General features: G+C 27.3%; 1 protein-coding gene across 1 annotated transcript; it reads left to right on the top strand.

Annotated features, from left to right (window-relative positions):
* The first annotated feature begins 9,400 nt into the window (after window positions 1-9,400).
* LOC106770680 (agamous-like MADS-box protein AGL62) lies at window positions 9,401-10,330 on the top strand. Its single transcript, XM_014656478.2, has one exon. The coding sequence runs from the start codon at window positions 9,413-9,415 to the stop codon at window positions 10,187-10,189; it is 777 nt and encodes a 258-aa protein (XP_014511964.2). The 5' UTR covers window positions 9,401-9,412; the 3' UTR covers window positions 10,190-10,330.
* Window positions 10,331-19,857: the final 9,527 nt, after the last annotated feature.

The raw sequence follows: 19,857 nt of genomic DNA, 5'->3' as shown, positions 1-19,857 counted from the left end.
GACTTTCAAAAATGATAAATCATTTAATTTCATAAGAATTATCATAAAGAAATTGTATCAATGAATTTTAAGATAATTACACAGATAAATTTTAAGAGACTAAGAATTTTGTAAACAAGTTTGTCGATGAATATTTTTAGAAGAAATAAAATAATATAAAAAAATTGTTCCATAAGATAAACTTAACTTTCGTAGAAATTTAAAATCCTATAAAAGAATCTTTACAGATTAACTTTTATATTTTCTTATTTATTCAACGTTATAATTAGTGAGATTAATAATATGTTATCTTGTATATCCTGGAAGAAACAGAATTGGGGATGATTTGACGTGCAGTGAAAGGGAGATCAAAAGGAGGGGTCTGAGATAAATCATACAATAAAATTGAAGTTCCTACAAAAATAAAAAAATGTAACTCACTGAAAATTAGACGAGAACCTAAATAAAAGAATTCAGAACTTAAATTAGATTATAACATTTTATATTAGAGATACTCCAGTTCAAATTAAATAAACTCTAACATGTAACATTGGAGGTACACAAGAGTTCAAATTAAATAGGTATCATTTTGACTACATGGAACGTCCTTTGTGATAGACATGGAAACGAAATGGAAAGACACAATGAGATACAATTCAAGGCATTTACAACACTGTTTAAATTACACTTCCTCCTTGTATAATGAATCAATATTTCAAAATTTGTCAACGTCTCTGTATCTCTCCAACCATAACATGAAAACTGCAGAAATGAGATCCCTAAACTAAATCAGTCACTTAATCATTAGTTCTGATCCCTTTAGAAACTGTACATTTAAAAAACAGTGGAAAATCCCCCAAACCTCTTCAAAGCCAGTAACCATCATTCCAATTACGCTTGGAAGAAGGTCCTCCATGCTCACTCCGACTTCCTGTAAATTTATGTAAGGAAAGTTTGTTTCGGACTGTTCTTAAGGGGCCTGATCTATTCCCATGCCTAATCGGCAACGATATCTCATCTCCAATCAAGCTTGATGTTGAAAACGGTCTGTTTTCCATTTCTTCAAGTGGACCAGAACTGTATTCCACAAGTCTCATCTGTGTCATTGTATATTAACTTAAGAGTCTGTACAACTTCACCCATAAAAGGTCTCTGTGTAACCTCCGTGTGAACACACATTGAAGCGATTGCAGCCACCATGTTGTAAAGAGAAAGAAGTGTCACAGGAGAGAGAAGAAATAAATAATGAGAGAGAAAAAGGTGAAGGAAAGAGGTAGTTATAATGATGTTGTAATGGAAAAAGAAGAGAAATAGGAAAGAGAGAAAGATGTGTCAGTAATAGCAGAGGAGAAAGAAGAAAAATTAACACTGTTACACCTTACTTTAAGGGAAGGGATCTATTGCAAGCAAAATAAAAAACTTAAGGACCTAATTAAATCACTTTTAAAACCGGGTATCAAACGGAAATTCAGCTCCAAACTTGGAGACTAAATAGGTATTTAAGCCTTTTCAAAAAAATAATAATTTTGCACGAGACAAGGTCGGTAGCCTCTCAATGGACACTATTAAAATGGCCCAACAAGCACATCATTACCCATGTATCAAAAAGCCCAATATAATACTCATCATTTGTCAAGTTTAAAGGAAAAAATGATTATTTTTGTAAACCTTGAATATTACTCTATAATAAGAATTAGCTGATATTAATTCACATAGCGTTACAAATCTGGCTCCATTTTTTTCTTTAGGCTTGTTTCTATGCCAATGATAAATATAAATTCCATTTAATTGTTTGGAGATAAAAGATGGACATTGTGCTGGGCTTTTGATATGTATGGGGCGTCATACTGTAATTCTTCTTGCACCTTTATAATTTCATCAGCATCTCCATATATTTGAAATTTTTAATTTTAATTCATAGGATTTTCATGTTAAGTTCCAAAATACATAATTAAGAGACATTCTAGAACGCACAATATAAAATACAAAATTTGTATTTCGAATTATATATTTTGAAGTACAAAATAAAAATGTATTTTAAATTATAGTATTTGAAATACAAAATTAATATTTCAGTAAGAGAAGAGTGAAAAAGAGGGTGTCAACGATCCAGATGGAGGAAAAATAGTGAGGGAGAGTGGTAAAGGAGGAAGAACAAGAATAATAGAAGATTAGGATAAATGGGTCATTTCACAACTCGGTGGGGTGCAAATTGAAATGTACGGAGGTGTCGGAATTACCAGAACAAATCATAATAAATTTTAATAGGCTTGATAATTTTGAAGAATTTTTTTTCTCGATGAATATATAATTAATCATTCTCCAAAATTTTCATGTAATTCTAAATATTTCAAAAATCTTATTAACATATATTTTTTAATTAAGCATGTTTTATTCTCGACAGTGTAAAGTCTATTAGAATTTGTTATTTCTTTACAGGTAAGCATTGAACCCATTTAAAGAAGTTTACTATAACTCACTGTACTCAATTAACCAATTTAGACTGTAATTAGTTATTAAAATTTAGGTTTACTTAATTTATTTTGCCATATTGTTTATTCATCTTGTTTAATTTTATCAGCTATATTAATAAAATATTCAGTAAGTCTTTTTTTTATTTTTTTTTATTTTTTTTTAAAAAAGATAAATAGTGTGAACTCTTTAAACATTCAATCGAAGACTCTTAATTTTTTAAAATATAATAATATAATTTTTTTATATTGAATTTGAAATTATTATTTTTATAAAATTCCCTATTTTTCATGTCAATTATTCAGATTAAAATTAATAAACTAAATAATGTTAAATAAATTGTGTTTGACAAATTTTGTTGTGATGTATTACCACCTGCTCAATCTGAATCATTAATATAAATTTTACATTTTTCATATTAGGACGAAATAAAACATTATTTGGTTAAAATCCAAATTAAAACAATTAAGTTATTATTCTCATTTTAATTCAAATTAACAATGCAATTTTAGCAATAAAAATCTAATGACTCCTTTAAATTTCTAATGTATTTAGTATAATTTTAGGTTAACTTACACACTTTATTTTTTAAGAACTTGTGTTAAATCATGATGATAATTAATTTCCAGGTTAAGTATGTTTTTGTTCTTAAATTATTACATGTTTTTTGTTTTTGTCCATCTTTTAAATTTTGTTTTATTTTCGCTCTTCTTATTTTAGAAAGTTATGGATTTAGTCTTTAATGACCAATACATTTAGTTTTTTTTTTTTTACTTTATGACAAACTGTGTTAGGTTCCTAACTCATTCAAGACATGTGTACTGTGTTTGCAGGTCGACAAGATATATAGCTCAATAACAAATAGTGTGGCATGTCCCCAGCTCAGTAAGGCCGACAAGATATCTGGATTATTCGGTAAGACATTAGGATACTCTAATAAGATGCATGAAGAACTCAAATAACTCAGTGGAAAAGTCTAGAGAACTAACTGAGCTATCTGGATTGCCTACCGAGCTATTTGAGTTCTTCATACATTTTACCGAACTATTTGACTTTTCACCAAGTTATCTGAGCTCTCCATACACCTTACCGAGCTATTTGAACTTCCCACTCACCTTCCCAGGCCATCTAAAATTTCCATCGAGCTATCTGAATATTTTGTTGACCTATGGATATAGTATACGTGTCTTGTCAACCTTACCAAGTTGGGAACATGATACATAATTTGCCACCAAACTATCTTGTTGACCTAAGGACACAACATGTCTTAAACAATGTCTTTTGCCACGTGAAAAAAAAAAAACTAAAACAACCTTATATTTAATCTTTAATTTATTAACTTCTATTTTTGAAATATATATATCCATAGTTCATGTGGAAAATATTTTTTCAACAATCTTAAATTTTCTAAAATGATCAAATTTATACTAATGTTTAATTTTTAAAGTGTGTTTCATGAATAAAAACTATAAAATATATTTAATGCACTATGAATTTTTAAATAATTTGCTTATACTAATATATTTGAATTAATAATGATGTAAATGAACTAAGGTAAGCTATTACAATGAGCCTATATTATTTTTAATTTTATAATACATTTTCATGAGCATAAAGATATATATTTTCAAATAAACTTTGTAGTGATATATTTTTAGGGATAAGTGTAAAATTAAATACAAATAAAAAAATGTTATACACATTTATATATTTTAAATTCATTTTATCTGATTTAAAATTTCATATTGATAAAATTTCTAATCCTTGAAAAAAATTATGAGAAACTAATATAGCTAAGAGACATTGGTACATAGTAACATAAAAATATTGACCCTTAAAACAATTAATTTTGTCCATGCTCACTTTTCTCTCTTAATTATAACACTGACTTTGATGTTATTGAAAATCATATAAATAGCAAGATAATGTCTTCTTCTAAAAACACATATCCACAACAAAGAGCACAAAATTTAATAAAAAACTCTTCTACAATTTTCTTAACAAAAATTAAAAATCGTAAATTTTCTGGTGTAATTTTTCGCTGAAAGTTGCAATTTTTCTCTTCACACAAACAATCATGTCAAAGTCTCCCTACACTAAACAACAACATTCAAAATCAACACTTTTATTGTAGTTTCTTTCTTTTCTACAACAAATATAATATAATAAATATAATAAAGTATTTATGGGGTATTCTATTCCTTTTACAGAATATAAGTACATGGTGACTCTCTTCATAAAAGGTATAAAGGGTCAAAAACAAAAATGTATATCAAAATGACATTTTGTGACATAAATAAGCAATAGTTTTAGACCTACATGTGAGTCATTATATAGGTGTAAACAAAACATGATCCTTGATACATGAATGTTATCCTCTCTTGTGTTACGATTATAATGGAGACTGACAATAATATATTGATGAGTGCAACTAGAAAGGGAAACATTGAACAGTTACTCAACTTACAAAAATATAGCAGATGGTATAATAATAACACCTTAAATTTTTAGTTAACAATTTTGAGCAAACAAAGAAGGTGAGGCAGTGATGAAACCCTATCTATCCCATCCATATTCAACTATATATACAATCAATACGTGATATTCCCGAAAGAAAAAAAAAAAAAACACTTGCTTAAATGTGCAAATACATGATATCCTTGACTCTGTTAACGAGTCAACAGTCGTTGTTATGTATTCATGGAATTTACTCGAAAATTAACAAATATAAAAATACGAAGTAGTATATAAGAAAGAAGATTTTTATATTAAAAATGGTATTCATTCTCATGCGATTACTGTCAATATAAATTCATTGGTGAGCATTTGGAAGTGGATAAATAGGAAGAAGTTCTGGTACAAGTCCAGGTTCATCATAAGGTAAAGTTGATGTTACCATAGCACAACATGAAAGAAGTTTTCTAGGTTCTCATTTTTTTAAGTAGTAGTCTCCGTGCAGGGTTTCAAAGAAGTATAAATTATACTGCAAAAATAGCAGACTATAAATAATGTGAGTCTTATAACGAGGAGATTTTTTCGAAGAACTTAATATTAAAGATAAACGAATTTATATTATATAAATTGATGTAAATTTTATTTTACAAATCGATAATAATGAATTATATTTAAAGTTTATTTTATATTGGAATTTTTTTATTCTCTGTTCATATCTGTGTATTTATATTAATATATTTTTATACTTATATTCCTTTTTTATATTGTTATGAACAATTATATATATCAATTGTATTCTCTCCTTATAATTGAATAAGAAATACAATATCTAACCAACACAAGACCAAATTTATGTTTTGTTGTTAGTACTCTCAGTCAATTTCTTTCCAATCCTTTGGAAGATCACTATACAGCAGGATCCTGAGATATATCAAGAAAAATCCAGGACAAGGATTATTCTTTCCCTCCAACACAGAACATTCTCTCAAGCCTTTTAGTGATTCTGATTGGGCTGCTTGCCCTGATACAGAAGGTCTGTGACTGGTTTTAATGTTTTCTATGGTGCATCCTTAATCAGCTGGAAATCCAAGAAGAAGGTACTATATCTAGATCATCAACTGAAGCAGAATATAGAGCCTTAACTTCTGCAACATGTGAAATTCAATGGCTTTTGTATTTGCTCCATGATTTGAAACAACCTCTGTCACAACCAGTTTCTCTGTTTTGTGACAATCAATCTGCTATACGAACACAGAATCCAGCCATGCATGAGAGGACAAAACACATTGAAATTGATTGTCATCTCATAAGGGATAAAGTTCAAGCTGGTGTAATTAAGCTCCTGTCTATTTCTACTTCATCACAACTTGCAGACATTCATACTAAAGCTTTGCATCAAGCACAATTTCAATCTTTGTTGTCCAAGCTGAGCATTAAGGATATATATGCTGCAGTTTGAGAGAGATATTGGAATTATTTTATTTTCTGTTCATATCTGTACATTTATGTTCATATATATTTTATATTTATATTCCTTTTTTATATTGCACTGAACAATGATATATATATATATATATATATATATATATATATCAATTGTACTCTCTTTATAATTGAATAAGAAATACAATATTTTTTTTTTCTCATAACGTTTTAAAATATTTTATAAAATGAAGGCAAAATTATGCAGTGATCAAATGGAGGCAGAACTATGAACGATGGGATTGTTTCAGTATTTCTTATTTGTGTCTTTTTTAGAATGTTTTCTGTTATGACTAGTTACATTAAAACGTAGTTTGGTTTTGTGAAATTTCTATTCAAACACATAGGGATAGATCTGGTATGGATTGAAACTGAAACTGATATAGAAACTAGAGGATTAAATTCTTTGTAATTCCAATGTCTTGAATGACATGTAAAGCATTTGAATTTTGTAGGGTTAAATTATTTACCCCCACATATAATTTCGTCTTTTCTGTAAGAATTGGAACACCCCAATGCTCCTTTTATATTATTCTTTCTTACTACAAAAATAATTTATTCATATTTATTTTTCTTAAAATTTAATCCAAAGATCCAGAATTCTATTTAAGATTCCAAAATGGAAAATAAACTATACATATGTATACAGTTAAAAATATTTGTATGCTTGTTATTTAATTAGACATTTTTGTCATTATAGTATGTTAATTTTTAAAGTCATAATAACATTATTTTCAATTTATTTGATAATATAAACAAAACTATTTACTATATATGAGAAAGACAAACTTTCTACACTAGGACATGGACACTTAAAATGTTCCTAGTTCTTCATGTCATAATACTTTTTATTTTGAAACTAGAAATGATCATACATAAATTTCAGGACTTGTAATAAATTGGAGACTCTTTTAGATAAAGAGACATGTAATAAAAATGAGGACTCTATACTTAACAAGATCATGAGGAATGTCACATGCACACACAATCATGTTATTCAGATTCTATATATGCAACCAGAAAACATTAGACGCAAATTGAATAAATATTCTTCCACAACTAGAGAACAATAGATACAAATGCCACAAGTATTTTTAAGTTTAATATGGAGAGTTTTATGTTGTTAATATCTTCACAAAGGAATTAACTCCATTTCAAATTCATTATTTAGATTATCTCTTACCAAAATTTTTAAGCTTTCATCTTACTCAATAAACACTCTCAATACTTAAAAAGCTCAAATAGAAAACCTAACTCGCTAATAATGATCCTTATCCACCTAATATGAAATGCAATCAATTTTTATTTTTTAATTTTTAAAAAAGAGATTGGTATTGAATGGACAGGAACAGATAGAGGGTAAAAATATAAAAAAAAAAAATATTACATCCCAGTGTAGTAATGAAAATGAAAGAAATGAGATCTACAATTGACATTCTAATTTTTATATAAATAAAATTGTGTAAAATAACGTATGGAGTATTTTATATATTCTTAATATTCATAAATTAATCTTCACTTATTCATTTAACTTTTTTATTGAAGATTTTTATCTTAACCAGAATAGATCTGATACATACAAGATGTATGCAACTTTCTGATAAGAAGAAATTAACTGTGTCCAACTAGAAATTAAGAGTAAGAGGGTGAAAAACATTAATTCATTAAATATTTCTTTGAGATTATACTTCGGTGTTTAGGAATACATTAAAGTTTATTGAAATAAAGTATGTGAAAGATGATGATAGTTCATAATATTAATGACTATTTGTCTGATATATGACATGAAGTGGCAATAAACAATAATGGGACATATTTATTTGTAATTTATATTTAATAAATTAATTAATTACCACAAAATAATTAATAACTTGCACTGTTGATTAATGATTAATTTAACACATTTATATCCGAGTATTAAATATTCCTTCTTAAAAAGATAGCTATAATAAATAAACATTTTGTTTTTATAATTTTTGGTGCATCTTTATTTAATTTTATTTAACATTTAGAAATGTTACAAGCAAATGACTAAAAAAAGCTCATCTATTTTACTGTTTTATATTATAAAATTTGAAATGCAATAATACGAAGCAGACATACTTGTTTTAACAAAAACATTCAAATACGATTTTAAGAAAGTTTTATTTGCTCAGGAATAACTAATATTTTTTCTTTTTATATCCACACAAATATATTTAATTTTTTTTTCTTTTGAACAATTCAACAGTGATTAATCGTATCAATATTGATTTACTATATTATGAATGTGTGTTTAACTAGATTCTTCTTTTCACCATTTTTTCCAAAAAGAAAAATCCAAGGATTTTGTTTAGATAATCTTACCAATAATCTAAGTGAAAAATATTTTTATAAATAAAACAATTTCCAATATTAGAAGAAATGTTATGATTTATCTTTTTATTTTTTGTGTAAATCTGATTAATTATTTTTTGTGTAAATCTAATTAATTATTTTTTGGAGACTTGTTTTCTCAAACATCATATATTAAACAAAGGTTGTAAAGCTTCAAATAAAAGTTGGGTTAATCAATTGGATAGTAAATACTTATAGTAGTTTTTTTGACGTAGTTAATTATCATTAGAACAATTGTCTTAAACGTATCAATGATTTAGGTGTTCAAGTTTGTTTTTACAAACCCTATGAATAAAAAGAAACAACATTAAGATTATTAATGACAGCTACGAAGTGATCAGGTACACCTTATCAGATAAATGGCCGAGCAAGATTAAGAAAAGGTATGCAATTTTGTCAGAGCTGCTGATTTTCTTACAATAAATATTCTACCATATATGCATCCAAAGAGGATTTTCACAATCTCCAAATCCAGAAACCACTTGAATGAAAATAAAATTGGTGGTTTTTGTTGGAGCCAAGAAAGATGCGTGTTGTTTTGGGTGTCTCCATTTACAAACGCAAAACACCTATAAATTCAACCCTTCACTCTTGTTTCTCCACAACATTCTCTTCTTGACAGAGGCATATACCCTAAGCTATAGCACTCATGGCCATGGATTCAGGAGCAAAGAAAAGCCGTGGTCGCCAAAAGATCGAGATGAAGAAAATGAGCAATGAGAGCAACCTCCAAGTCACCTTCTCCAAGCGCCGAAGCGGCCTTTTCAAGAAGGCCAGTGAGCTCTGCACCCTCTGCGGAGCCCATGTGGCGCTGGTGGTGTTCTCGCCGGGAGAGAAGGTGTTCTCCTTCGGCCACCCCAACGTGGACGCTGTCATCGACCGCTTTCTGGGGCGGGCACCGGTGCAGGACTCCGGCACCATGCAGTTCATCGATGCCCACCGCATCTCCAACGTGCGTGACCTGAACAAGCAGCTGACTCAGGTGAACGAACTTTTGGAAACGGAGAGGAAGCGCGGGGAGGAGCTGAGCCGGCTGAGGAAGGAGGCGCAGGAGCTGATGTGGTGGACCCGCCCCACTGAGGAGCTGAGTGTGGAGCAGATGGAGCAGTACAAGACAGCATTGGAGGAGCTGAAGAAGCACGTTGCCCAACTTGCTGAGAGGGCTATGCTTCAGAGTGCTGTGAACCAGGGTCATCAGTTTTTCCCAGGGGCTTCTTCCTCTGCAAATTTCGTGCCTCAGCATCAACCACAGCATCAGCTTCAGCCACAGCCTCCTCAGGTGTTCACTGCTCAGACCATCCCTACCATGCTTCAGAGCTATATGTTCCCTGATGTAACCATCATGCAGCAGCAGCATCACGGGTTCGATAACATGGGGATGGGAGGATATGGACCTGGACCTGCTCCTGCTGGAGGTTTTTTCTGATCCATATTCAATGGATCCATGATGATGATGCCCTTTCGTTCTCTAGATCTCGTCTTGTTTTTCAAGCTTGGAATTCTTCTTTAAAGTTCATGTTGTTTTTCTTTCAGTATAAGGTAGTTCCATTTATGTATGTGACATAGTTAGCACAGGAATAGGGTTCGGATATCGAAGACATGTCTTGAACCATTATCTTCAACGTCATGTATTGTTGGATCGCAGTACCTGCATTGTATCATTTCTTTTTTTCAGAGTTGGGTCTGTAGTGTTCTCATTCAGTTAATTCAATAAGGGGCATCTTATTTGCTTTCTTTTTACCTGTTTGCTTTGCTTTTACTTAGGTCAGATTACTTTATATATAGTTTATAATTTGTTTTAAATTAATCAATGTGATTATTTAAATAGATTCTGGTTACAGATTTTCGATTGGAATGCTCATAACCACATATATACACAGGAGTGAAAAGAGAGACACACAACAAGAGAAAGCTAAAGTAATGGATAAAAATGACGAAAATTAAAAAAAAAAAAATTGTGGAGGAAAGAGATTAAAGAGAAATTGTGAATATAAGTAAATTATTATTTTTATATAAAATTAGCTGCTTCTAAAATAAATATGACGTTTGCAACATCATTTTTATACACACTACTTTTTTATGTAAAAATTGTCCTTCTACATTCAAAGTAATTATCTCTGAATAATTTATCCGAATAAAAAATTATTACTGATTATGATAGATGATAATAATACGTAAAATTCATGATTCAAATAATTTATTTTTGTAATTGATCTGAATAAATCCAGGGTACTAACACTCTCAACGTGTACTAAAAGGTTTTTGACTTGGTCAAAGTTGAAACGTCACTTTTTATTTTGCTGTGAATTTCTTTTTGATCCAAGTCAACTATAATATTTCTTTTAGCAATATCAAAGTTATTTTTCATTGAAGTGATTAATTTTTATTTTTTTTTTGTTAGCATAAGTGTTTTTCAACTCAAAAAATGTTTTTTCTTTGACATGAATTATTTTATTCTACTGGTGTTACCGGAAGTTGGTTTTTAAAAAGCGTCAATAATTTTTTTTTGTCAACGTAAGTTAAGATTATTTGTCAACTAAAGTTAATAAAACTTATCTAAATATATTTCTCAGTTGATTTTAAACAACATTTTTTATTAATAATAATGAATCTATTTTTACGTAGTCTTGATAAAATCGTTGTTTTATTTTCTTAAACAGTCTTGTGGTTTCTGTTAGAGGCAGTTAACCTCTAGTTTTTCTCGTTCCTTAATTCTATATAGCGAAGTCTTTGTAATGTTGTTGGTTGAGTGGATCAATCGAAGCATTAGAGATGTTATTCACTCACAAACAGTCAAATATAGTATGATATTGGCTACAATTCTCTTAGTCTTCCGCGCATCTGTTTTTCCCTCTTGCTTCGTTTCTTGATCAACCATGATGTTCTGAAGCCAAAATGATCCATCATTGCAACATCTTGTTAATCCGACAAACCCTCTCTACCTTCGTTTTGGTGAGAATCCGACCATCCTTCTTGTCTCCTTCTATCGATCAATGTCAATGAGGGATGATGGTTCTTGAAACCAAAAACAAAGAAAAATTCATCAATGACAGTCTTCTACGTCCTCTGATTACTGATCCTCTTCATGATGATTGGCGCAAATGCAATCACATGGTAATGTGTTGGCTCACGCGATCAATGAGTCCATCCATCAAACAACTTGTTATGTGGGTCGACACTAACATTGAAATAAGGAAAGATCTTAAAGAACACTTTTCACATGCAAACAAATTCAGAATAGTTGATCTCCAAGATCTAATCAAAGCTGCAAATAGAAGGTCTTCAAAAATTACATTAAGAAGGGAAGATGCTTAGATAATTTGTTTTCTTCGAGGCTTAATGATGATTATTCTCAAGTCTCAAGTGATGATGATGGACCTCATACCATCAATAGTAAAAACATTTTTCATGATCTTCAACATGAAAGAGAATTTGTTGGTAACCCTTCTCCTTTTACTTCGTAGAATTCTGCTGGTTTTTCTGGTTGATCCCATGATCTCTCTAAATATCATAATATCAATAAGGAAAATGATATTTTAACACCAATTTTTGACACCATTTTGACACTGCATACGTGTCAAAATGTGGTTGGATGATTTTAAATTAAAAAAAGCTGAGGTAAGAGCATATTTGAAAGAGAAAAACCAAAGTTTCTTTTTTAATTTGAAATCGTCCACCACATTTTAACACGTGTACAATATCAAAATGATGTCAAAATATTGATGTTAAAATATCATTTTCCTATTGATAAAAGTCATCATACTGAGGTAACAAGAATACTAATCTTGGTGAGTCCAATAGCACAAACACAAAATGTGGTGAGAAATGTAAGAAAACCAATCACACTATTGACACTTGCTATTGGAGGATTGGTTTCTTTTGATGCCACATCCTTTGTTAATTTGGCAGATTTAGTTTCATTTGTTAGCTTATCAAATAAAGAATGTCAATACTATGTAAACATATCTTTAGCAAACTTATTTTCAAAAATTGTGCTTCATCTCTAAGCTAAATATATACGTATTTCATCCTAGCAAACGACAAATAAAAGTTATGTCATAATTTATTATAGAACTCTGTTTGTCACATAATAAACACCTCATGTATGTAGAAAATAAATATGTATTTAGTTTAAAGATGAAATTAAGGTTATTAAAATAATTTAAAATAAAAAAATATATTTAACATTTTTTTATCAATGTTTAGAAATATTTTTTTTATTGCCAAAAATAATTTTTTATTTTTTTTATCCATGTTAGTTAAGATATATTATTATTATTATTATTATTATTAACAGGAAAAATTTTAGTTATCTAGGTAGAATTTATTTTGAGCAATTTTAGTTTGAAAGATTTCTTAAGCTAGAAACTTTGCTAAAATAATCTCAACCAATAATATAACAAAAATCATAATTAATATTGGTTAACTAATTTATAACCAAAACTAGCTTAAAATAATTTCAACTAATATTAGTGAAAAAAATCTTAGTGTCACTTAATTTTTTTTCACCAACTTTGACAAAAAAAAAAGGTTATGATCAACGTCAACTGATATTTTAAATTAGTTAAGTCTAGTATTATGATAAATTTTATGTTAATATTAAATTGAAATATCTTATACAAATAAAAAATAAATAAACTTGAATATTTTTATCGAAACAAAATATTAAGAAAGGAAAAATAATTTAAAAATTCCAAATTAAAAAATTTCTTATCCTATATATGAATTAAATGCATGGCAACTCGAAGTAATGCTTATTCAAAATAACTTCGAGAATAAATTTTATAAAAGGTATATAAACGTCGAAATATTCAAAATAGGACAGAAATTACAAAGAGCAAAGGGGGATGATATTGAAGATAAATCAAGAAAAAAATGTTTACTATTATGTAATTGTTTATATTGTGTATATGGTAAAATTTAATTATAATAAATGTGAAACTTTTCAACGTATCATTATACATAATCATATTATTGACTTTTTGTTGATATTTAAAAAAATTATTTAAAGCAATTTTAATGTAAATTCATCTCATATTTAAAATAAGTGCAAGTGTTCGTGTTTTAAAAAAACTATAAATTTTAATTAATTGAAACGTAGTTTTCTATAACAATGTATGAAAATTAAACTCATTTAATACATTCAAATGAATGGGAATAAAACATATATTATTTTACGTAACTTTGTTAAAATCACAACCAATATGGTGAACAAATTTATTTTTTTTTAAGTTTTTTTTCTTTGAACGGTAATAAAAGATAAGATAAAAATAGACAATATGGTTATAATGAAAAAAAAAAAATCAAGATAATATAGATGGAAAGAGTGATACACACAATTTCTTATACTAGTTCAATTTTACAATATTCTATATAGTCTAATGTAAATAATTAATTATTTCACTATATTTTTAAATTACTGACTTACGAAAACTCTTATATGAATAAAACAAAAACATTTTCAATCCCTTTTTAAAAAAAAATAAAAAATTCTCCATTGAAAAATTATAAGGTACTAAGCACTCATATATCTATAACCACACCGCATTATTATAACAAAAATTATAAAGACAAAAAGATATTGTTCGACATATGTGATTTTAATAATGATGGTTGGTTAGTCTACATCGATTAGATATAAGACAAATTTTTAGTATATAAATGATACAAACTTTATCTTATAAACTGATTTTGTAAGTTTTAGTTAGACTTAAAGTCTATTTTTAAATATGGTATCAAAATAATGAGTTTGAAATTATCCTAATGAGATTTATTATTTACTTAGTCTATAGTGTCACCCAATTTTGGAAGATTTATTGTTGGACCTATCATATCACACGGATCACTAGTTAATGTCTAGTCACATGCTCAAGTTTTATATGTCTTAGTATGAGAGAAATATGTTAAAAATTTCATGTCGATTAGAGATAAAATGTGTTAATAGTTCATTTCTTTATTTAATCGAAACTTAGAAGATGATATTTTAAGAATCCTTGTTTTAAAAGTATTTGAAAAAGACATTTTTTAAAATAAAATATCTAGATGTTTGTTTTTCTTTTAAAAAAAGTTGAAAACTTAAGTGACGATTTATTCAAATAATTAGAATTTAGATATTCTCTATTATTTTTTTTACACGATTCTTTTTTTATCCAGAATGCAAAATCATTAAAGTGATAGTGTATAATTTAGCAACTTATAACTGATAAAATATATTACAAAATTGATAAAACAAAATAGATTATTTCAATATAAATATAATATAGTTATCAAAACTAAATAACCGTAATGATAAAATATATCTACAACAACTATGAAAACTACAAGATGACCATAAGGAAAACTCCGCTACATCACCTCTTTCTTTAGAGTACTTACATTAATAAAGTGATCATCACAAAAGAAAGCAAACGAATACACAAGAAAACCTAAAGAAACAATAGAGTAAACTAACGTGTAAAAGAGTTATTCTGAAACAATTAATCCTATCATATATAAGCTAAACATTGGTAAAATACAATCACTCATATAAGCACACATAAAGAGTTGAAACTAGACCTAATTATCCAGATACATGTCTTTGACATAGGGTTTCAACGTAGGCATGCACTTGTAGACTTGTGGTGGTATTTATGATCTACAGAGACATAAACAAATGTCACTTTATCACTTACAAGGTTAGTTCCCTTCGCACCTAAGACCAAACATTGTTCATAGACTAGAACCTCCTACTATTCTCACCACATAGCTCATTTTGTTTTATTAGTATGAATAGTTATTAAGTTACCTCCTTTTTTATCTACATATGTCAATGCATGTCCTAAGATTATCACCATAAAGAATTTCTCCTTAAAATTCTCTTAGCATTATCATCATACTTGTTCACAACCATAATCATCACCATAGATGATAATACACAATACTATAAACATACCTTGGTGCTTAGAGGTGACACCCAACATAAGACTTCTTTTTGACAATACTACTAAAGACTTATTAAGTATGTTTTTATGTAATAATAACTTATTCTTTTAGTCTTCTAAAAGTATTCGAAAAAAAAAATTGTAGTACGCAGTCAAATTTTGAACTTGTCACTGAAAACAAATGCTTTGGAAATCTTTTTAAAAACATATCAACTTTTAGAAAGAAAGTTTTTCCCGTAGATACTTAAAATAAGAACAAATTCTAAATTTATTAAACTAAAAAATGCATTCGATGTTAACAACTTCTCTGTTTTAATATGATACCATGTTAATGTAACCATAATGACCAAGCAATAGAAACCATGTATACATCCACTAGAATTAATTTCTTTCTCAAAAGACCAAAATTATGTTATAGGAAATGTGTCATAATAAGGTCTGTTGCAACACCACTTCATCCTAATCCATTAATTTAAAGCACTCATCCCAAACTAAATTAGAAAGCCTACATGAAAATTGGTAGAGAGAAAAAATAGTTAAGATATGAATAAATAGACAATATCTGAAAATAGGTGAAAAATTAAGTAAATTAAAACTAAATATGTTTGATAGGAAATAAATTGAAAAGGAATTGAGAGATAAAGAGTAGGAGGAATATGAAAGAAATATAGATTAGGTTTGTTTGGTTTCGTCGTTCTTTAAAATTATTTCTATCCCTCCCTTACTAAATCTTAATTTCTTCTTTACAATCAAACGAAGGTATAAGAAAATATAGTATAAGATTTTCTTTCTTCTCTTTAAAAATTTGACATGAAAGTTTGTGTTGTATGTGAAAGTCTTACTTCTTCATAATTTTCCTTGTTTGCATTCTATTATCTACTAATTTCCATGCAAAACAAGAAGTATTGATGTGGATTTAACCTAATCCAACTATCATTAGTGTTTTTTTCTGAATTCAAGAACACTCTCTCTTGAATTCTACATGTAATATTTGACTGGGTTTAGGTAACACCACTGGTAGCATAAGAAGATTAAATTATTGAAAATTTAAGAGAATTATCTACTAAGTTGTGTTAGGTTGTTTTAGTGAGATTTACTAGAGAGATATTTGACAATTAATTATTTACTAAACTTTATATAAGAATTTTGAAAAAACTTATATAAAATAATGAGTTTACTAATTAATCTTTTATCATATTATTAAAATTTATCATTTTTATTCTATGATAATTTTACGTTTAAAGTTTAAAGTTTAAGTAAGTTCCTTTTCCTTGAATTCTTTGTATTTTTTTTTTTAGTAAAAAACATTTCTAACAGCTAACACTTTACTTGTAATCCTTATTTGTAACTATCATTCATAAGATAATACATTTGATTAAAATCTCTATCAAGAATTTATGTACTTAAACTATAATATACTCATTTAACGTCAACTATACTACTGTTAATTAAGTCTTTCAAAAAAATTTAAGGAAAAGATTCGATAATAATAAGTTATGAGTCAAATTTAACAGAAACTTATATATAATATTTTATCCTTTAATTTCATTCTTTCTTTATAAATGCAAAAGTTATTTTTTTTATTGTTAATAATCAAAATATCCCTAAACGTGGATTGTCAACTAGTGTAAGTATATAGTATAAAAAAAACATTTTCCTTTCTCCACTCACATGACGTCTTCCTCATATCATATTAGCTTATATGATCTTCATTTTAGTTTTTCCAGATTCATCATCTCGAGACCGAAATAAGAGGAAAATCGATTTAGAAGCAAAGCATAAGCTTTTACAGGTGTATCCTTGGACAAAATTCCATGCATAAAAAAGAATGATATTGGCAGTGCTGACCATAAAAAAAAAAAAAAAATTCACAAGGAATAAAGTTATGTATGTCAATCTGATGTTAGGCACTATTAAGAGTATTTGACACTTTTAGAATTTTTTACACTTATTTAAAATTATCCTTCATTCTTTAATTTTTCTATAAATAATTTATTTAATGATTATTTTAATATACTGCCAAATAAATATGATATGCAGTGAAAATATCATTACACTAGCTGTGTTAAAAGGACACTGGTAAATTTACACACCTGAAATTGTTTTTATTAATGAGAGGTTTCAAAATAATTTTATTGTGTGAATTTATACAAGATAGAAAGAAGTTACCTGGAGTAGAAACATATTAGTTGATTTCTGTCACAATTATTATTTTTCTATTTTGAATCTCATAAATAAAACATATTTAAATTAACTCATTCAATATTTTGAAATATATTTGCTTGAAATTATTATCAATAAATTTTGGACATTTTCTATTTTATAATAAAGATTTGGATTACATGTCACAAACTGCATTCTATAGAGAAAAAAGAAAAACAAATTGTATTAACTTACATCTTAAAAATTGTCGTCAAAAGAGTATAAATTCTAAATAATTCTATTTCTAATGGATCATATTTTTGTTAATATGTATGAAGGGTAAAAAAAAAGCTAATAAATTTTAACTAAAATTACAATACATTGTTATTATTTAAAAAAAAAACATTAAGGGATTAAACTGTTATAATTTATATTTTGAACTTTTGCACTTTAAATTGTTAAATCAAAATAATTTTTTTAATAAAATTTTATTCTAATCATTATTTATTTTTAGTTAGGGGAGATATTTTTTACGATATTCATTATGCATTAATATCATTTTATCAATTCAAAATATTTTTTACAAAATAATATTCAGTTTAGAAAACTGAGATTTTCAATATACCAAATCACATGTATGTATAAGTTAGTGTAACATTCATGTAAAGACTTAGTAAGATTACTTGTAGCAAAATATAATAATAATACCATCTAAACATATATTAACATTCTACTTTATGTAGCTGAGTAAAATTTTTTGAAGAAAACAAAATGTAGCCAAACCATTCTGCTTCAAAGCTTAGAAATAAAGAAGAAAGAAAGAGACTTGTAATTGTTGTATAAGAGACATTTGAAATATTAAGATTAAATAATATTCAACCTTTGGTATAAAGAAGACAATAACTTTTATCATTCAGTAAAGGAAGAAACACCACAAAGAAGAAAAAAAAGAACAGAACATATAAAATGAGAAAGGACAGGAAGAAAAGAAGTGTCCTTATAGAAAAAAAGAGGTGTGATAATACTATTTTTATTTTTTTAATGAATGTTTTAAAAATAAGACATGCTAAATGAAAAAAAAATGATCCAACATTCATGAAATAGAGTGACAAACCTTTCGATTAAATTTTAGAAAAATTTTAATTTACTTTTAATTAAAAAAAAACTTTGATATTTTTTTAATTAAATTAATTAAAATTAATTACTTTTCATTTCTTTATCTTTTTGGTACCATATAGGCGATCAAATTCAAAACGTGATCGATGTTGGATTACATTTAATTTCAACAAAAGTGAAAACTGTGTACTTATGATTAAAAATTTCATAAACAATAGTAAATATATAATGGAGATGAAGAATTGTGTATAACTAATCTTACAATCCTTTGGCTACACTCAAAAACAGAAACATGGTTAGTGAATTATTGATGATTTTAAACACTCTTATTTAGGGGTGAGCAAAATAAATTGTGTTATATTGTATTCTTAAAACTTATATGAAACTAAATCCTAATATAAAACCTAATATATTTAAATTGAACTGAACTAAAAATTAGTTCAATTAAACTGAACTAACTACATTTTTTTTTTCTTTTAAACTGTTATGCACTCTATTGTACTCTTTTAAACTCAAAGAAAGCACATTCTTCTATGTAGTTATGTATGTAATCTCTGTTTTTCTCTACCTCATCCATTATGCTTTCTAATAAATAAATGTGATTTTACACTAGTGCAACTAGTTGTCAATGGCTAATGATGGATAGAATTAAAAGAATTAGTTTAATTTCAATTTTTTTAATAATAACAAACAAATAAATTAATATTGCATTTAAAAAAATTAAATTATAAATCTATATAATTTATTTTTACAATTATAATTAATTTTAATAAGTTATCAAAATAATTACCAATTCTTGAAATATAATTACAATATAATAAAATTTAGTTTTTTAAAATATATAATTATTTTAGTATAAATTTAATAATATTATTTTATTTTAATAATTATTATAATAATAGTTAACTTTTTAAGA

Source organism: Vigna radiata, chromosome 8 (assembly GCF_000741045.1).
Source record: "Vigna radiata var. radiata cultivar VC1973A chromosome 8, Vradiata_ver6, whole genome shotgun sequence".
Classification (NCBI taxonomy): Eukaryota; Viridiplantae; Streptophyta; class Magnoliopsida; order Fabales; family Fabaceae; genus Vigna; species Vigna radiata.
This window is presented reverse-complemented; position numbering and strand designations above follow the sequence as displayed.

Bases quoted from the DNA above. Each gene is read 5' to 3' on its own strand.
- LOC106770680 (XM_014656478.2), top strand. From the start codon at position 9,413: ATGGCCATGGATTCAGGAGCAAAGAAAAGCCGTGGTCGCCAAAAGATC.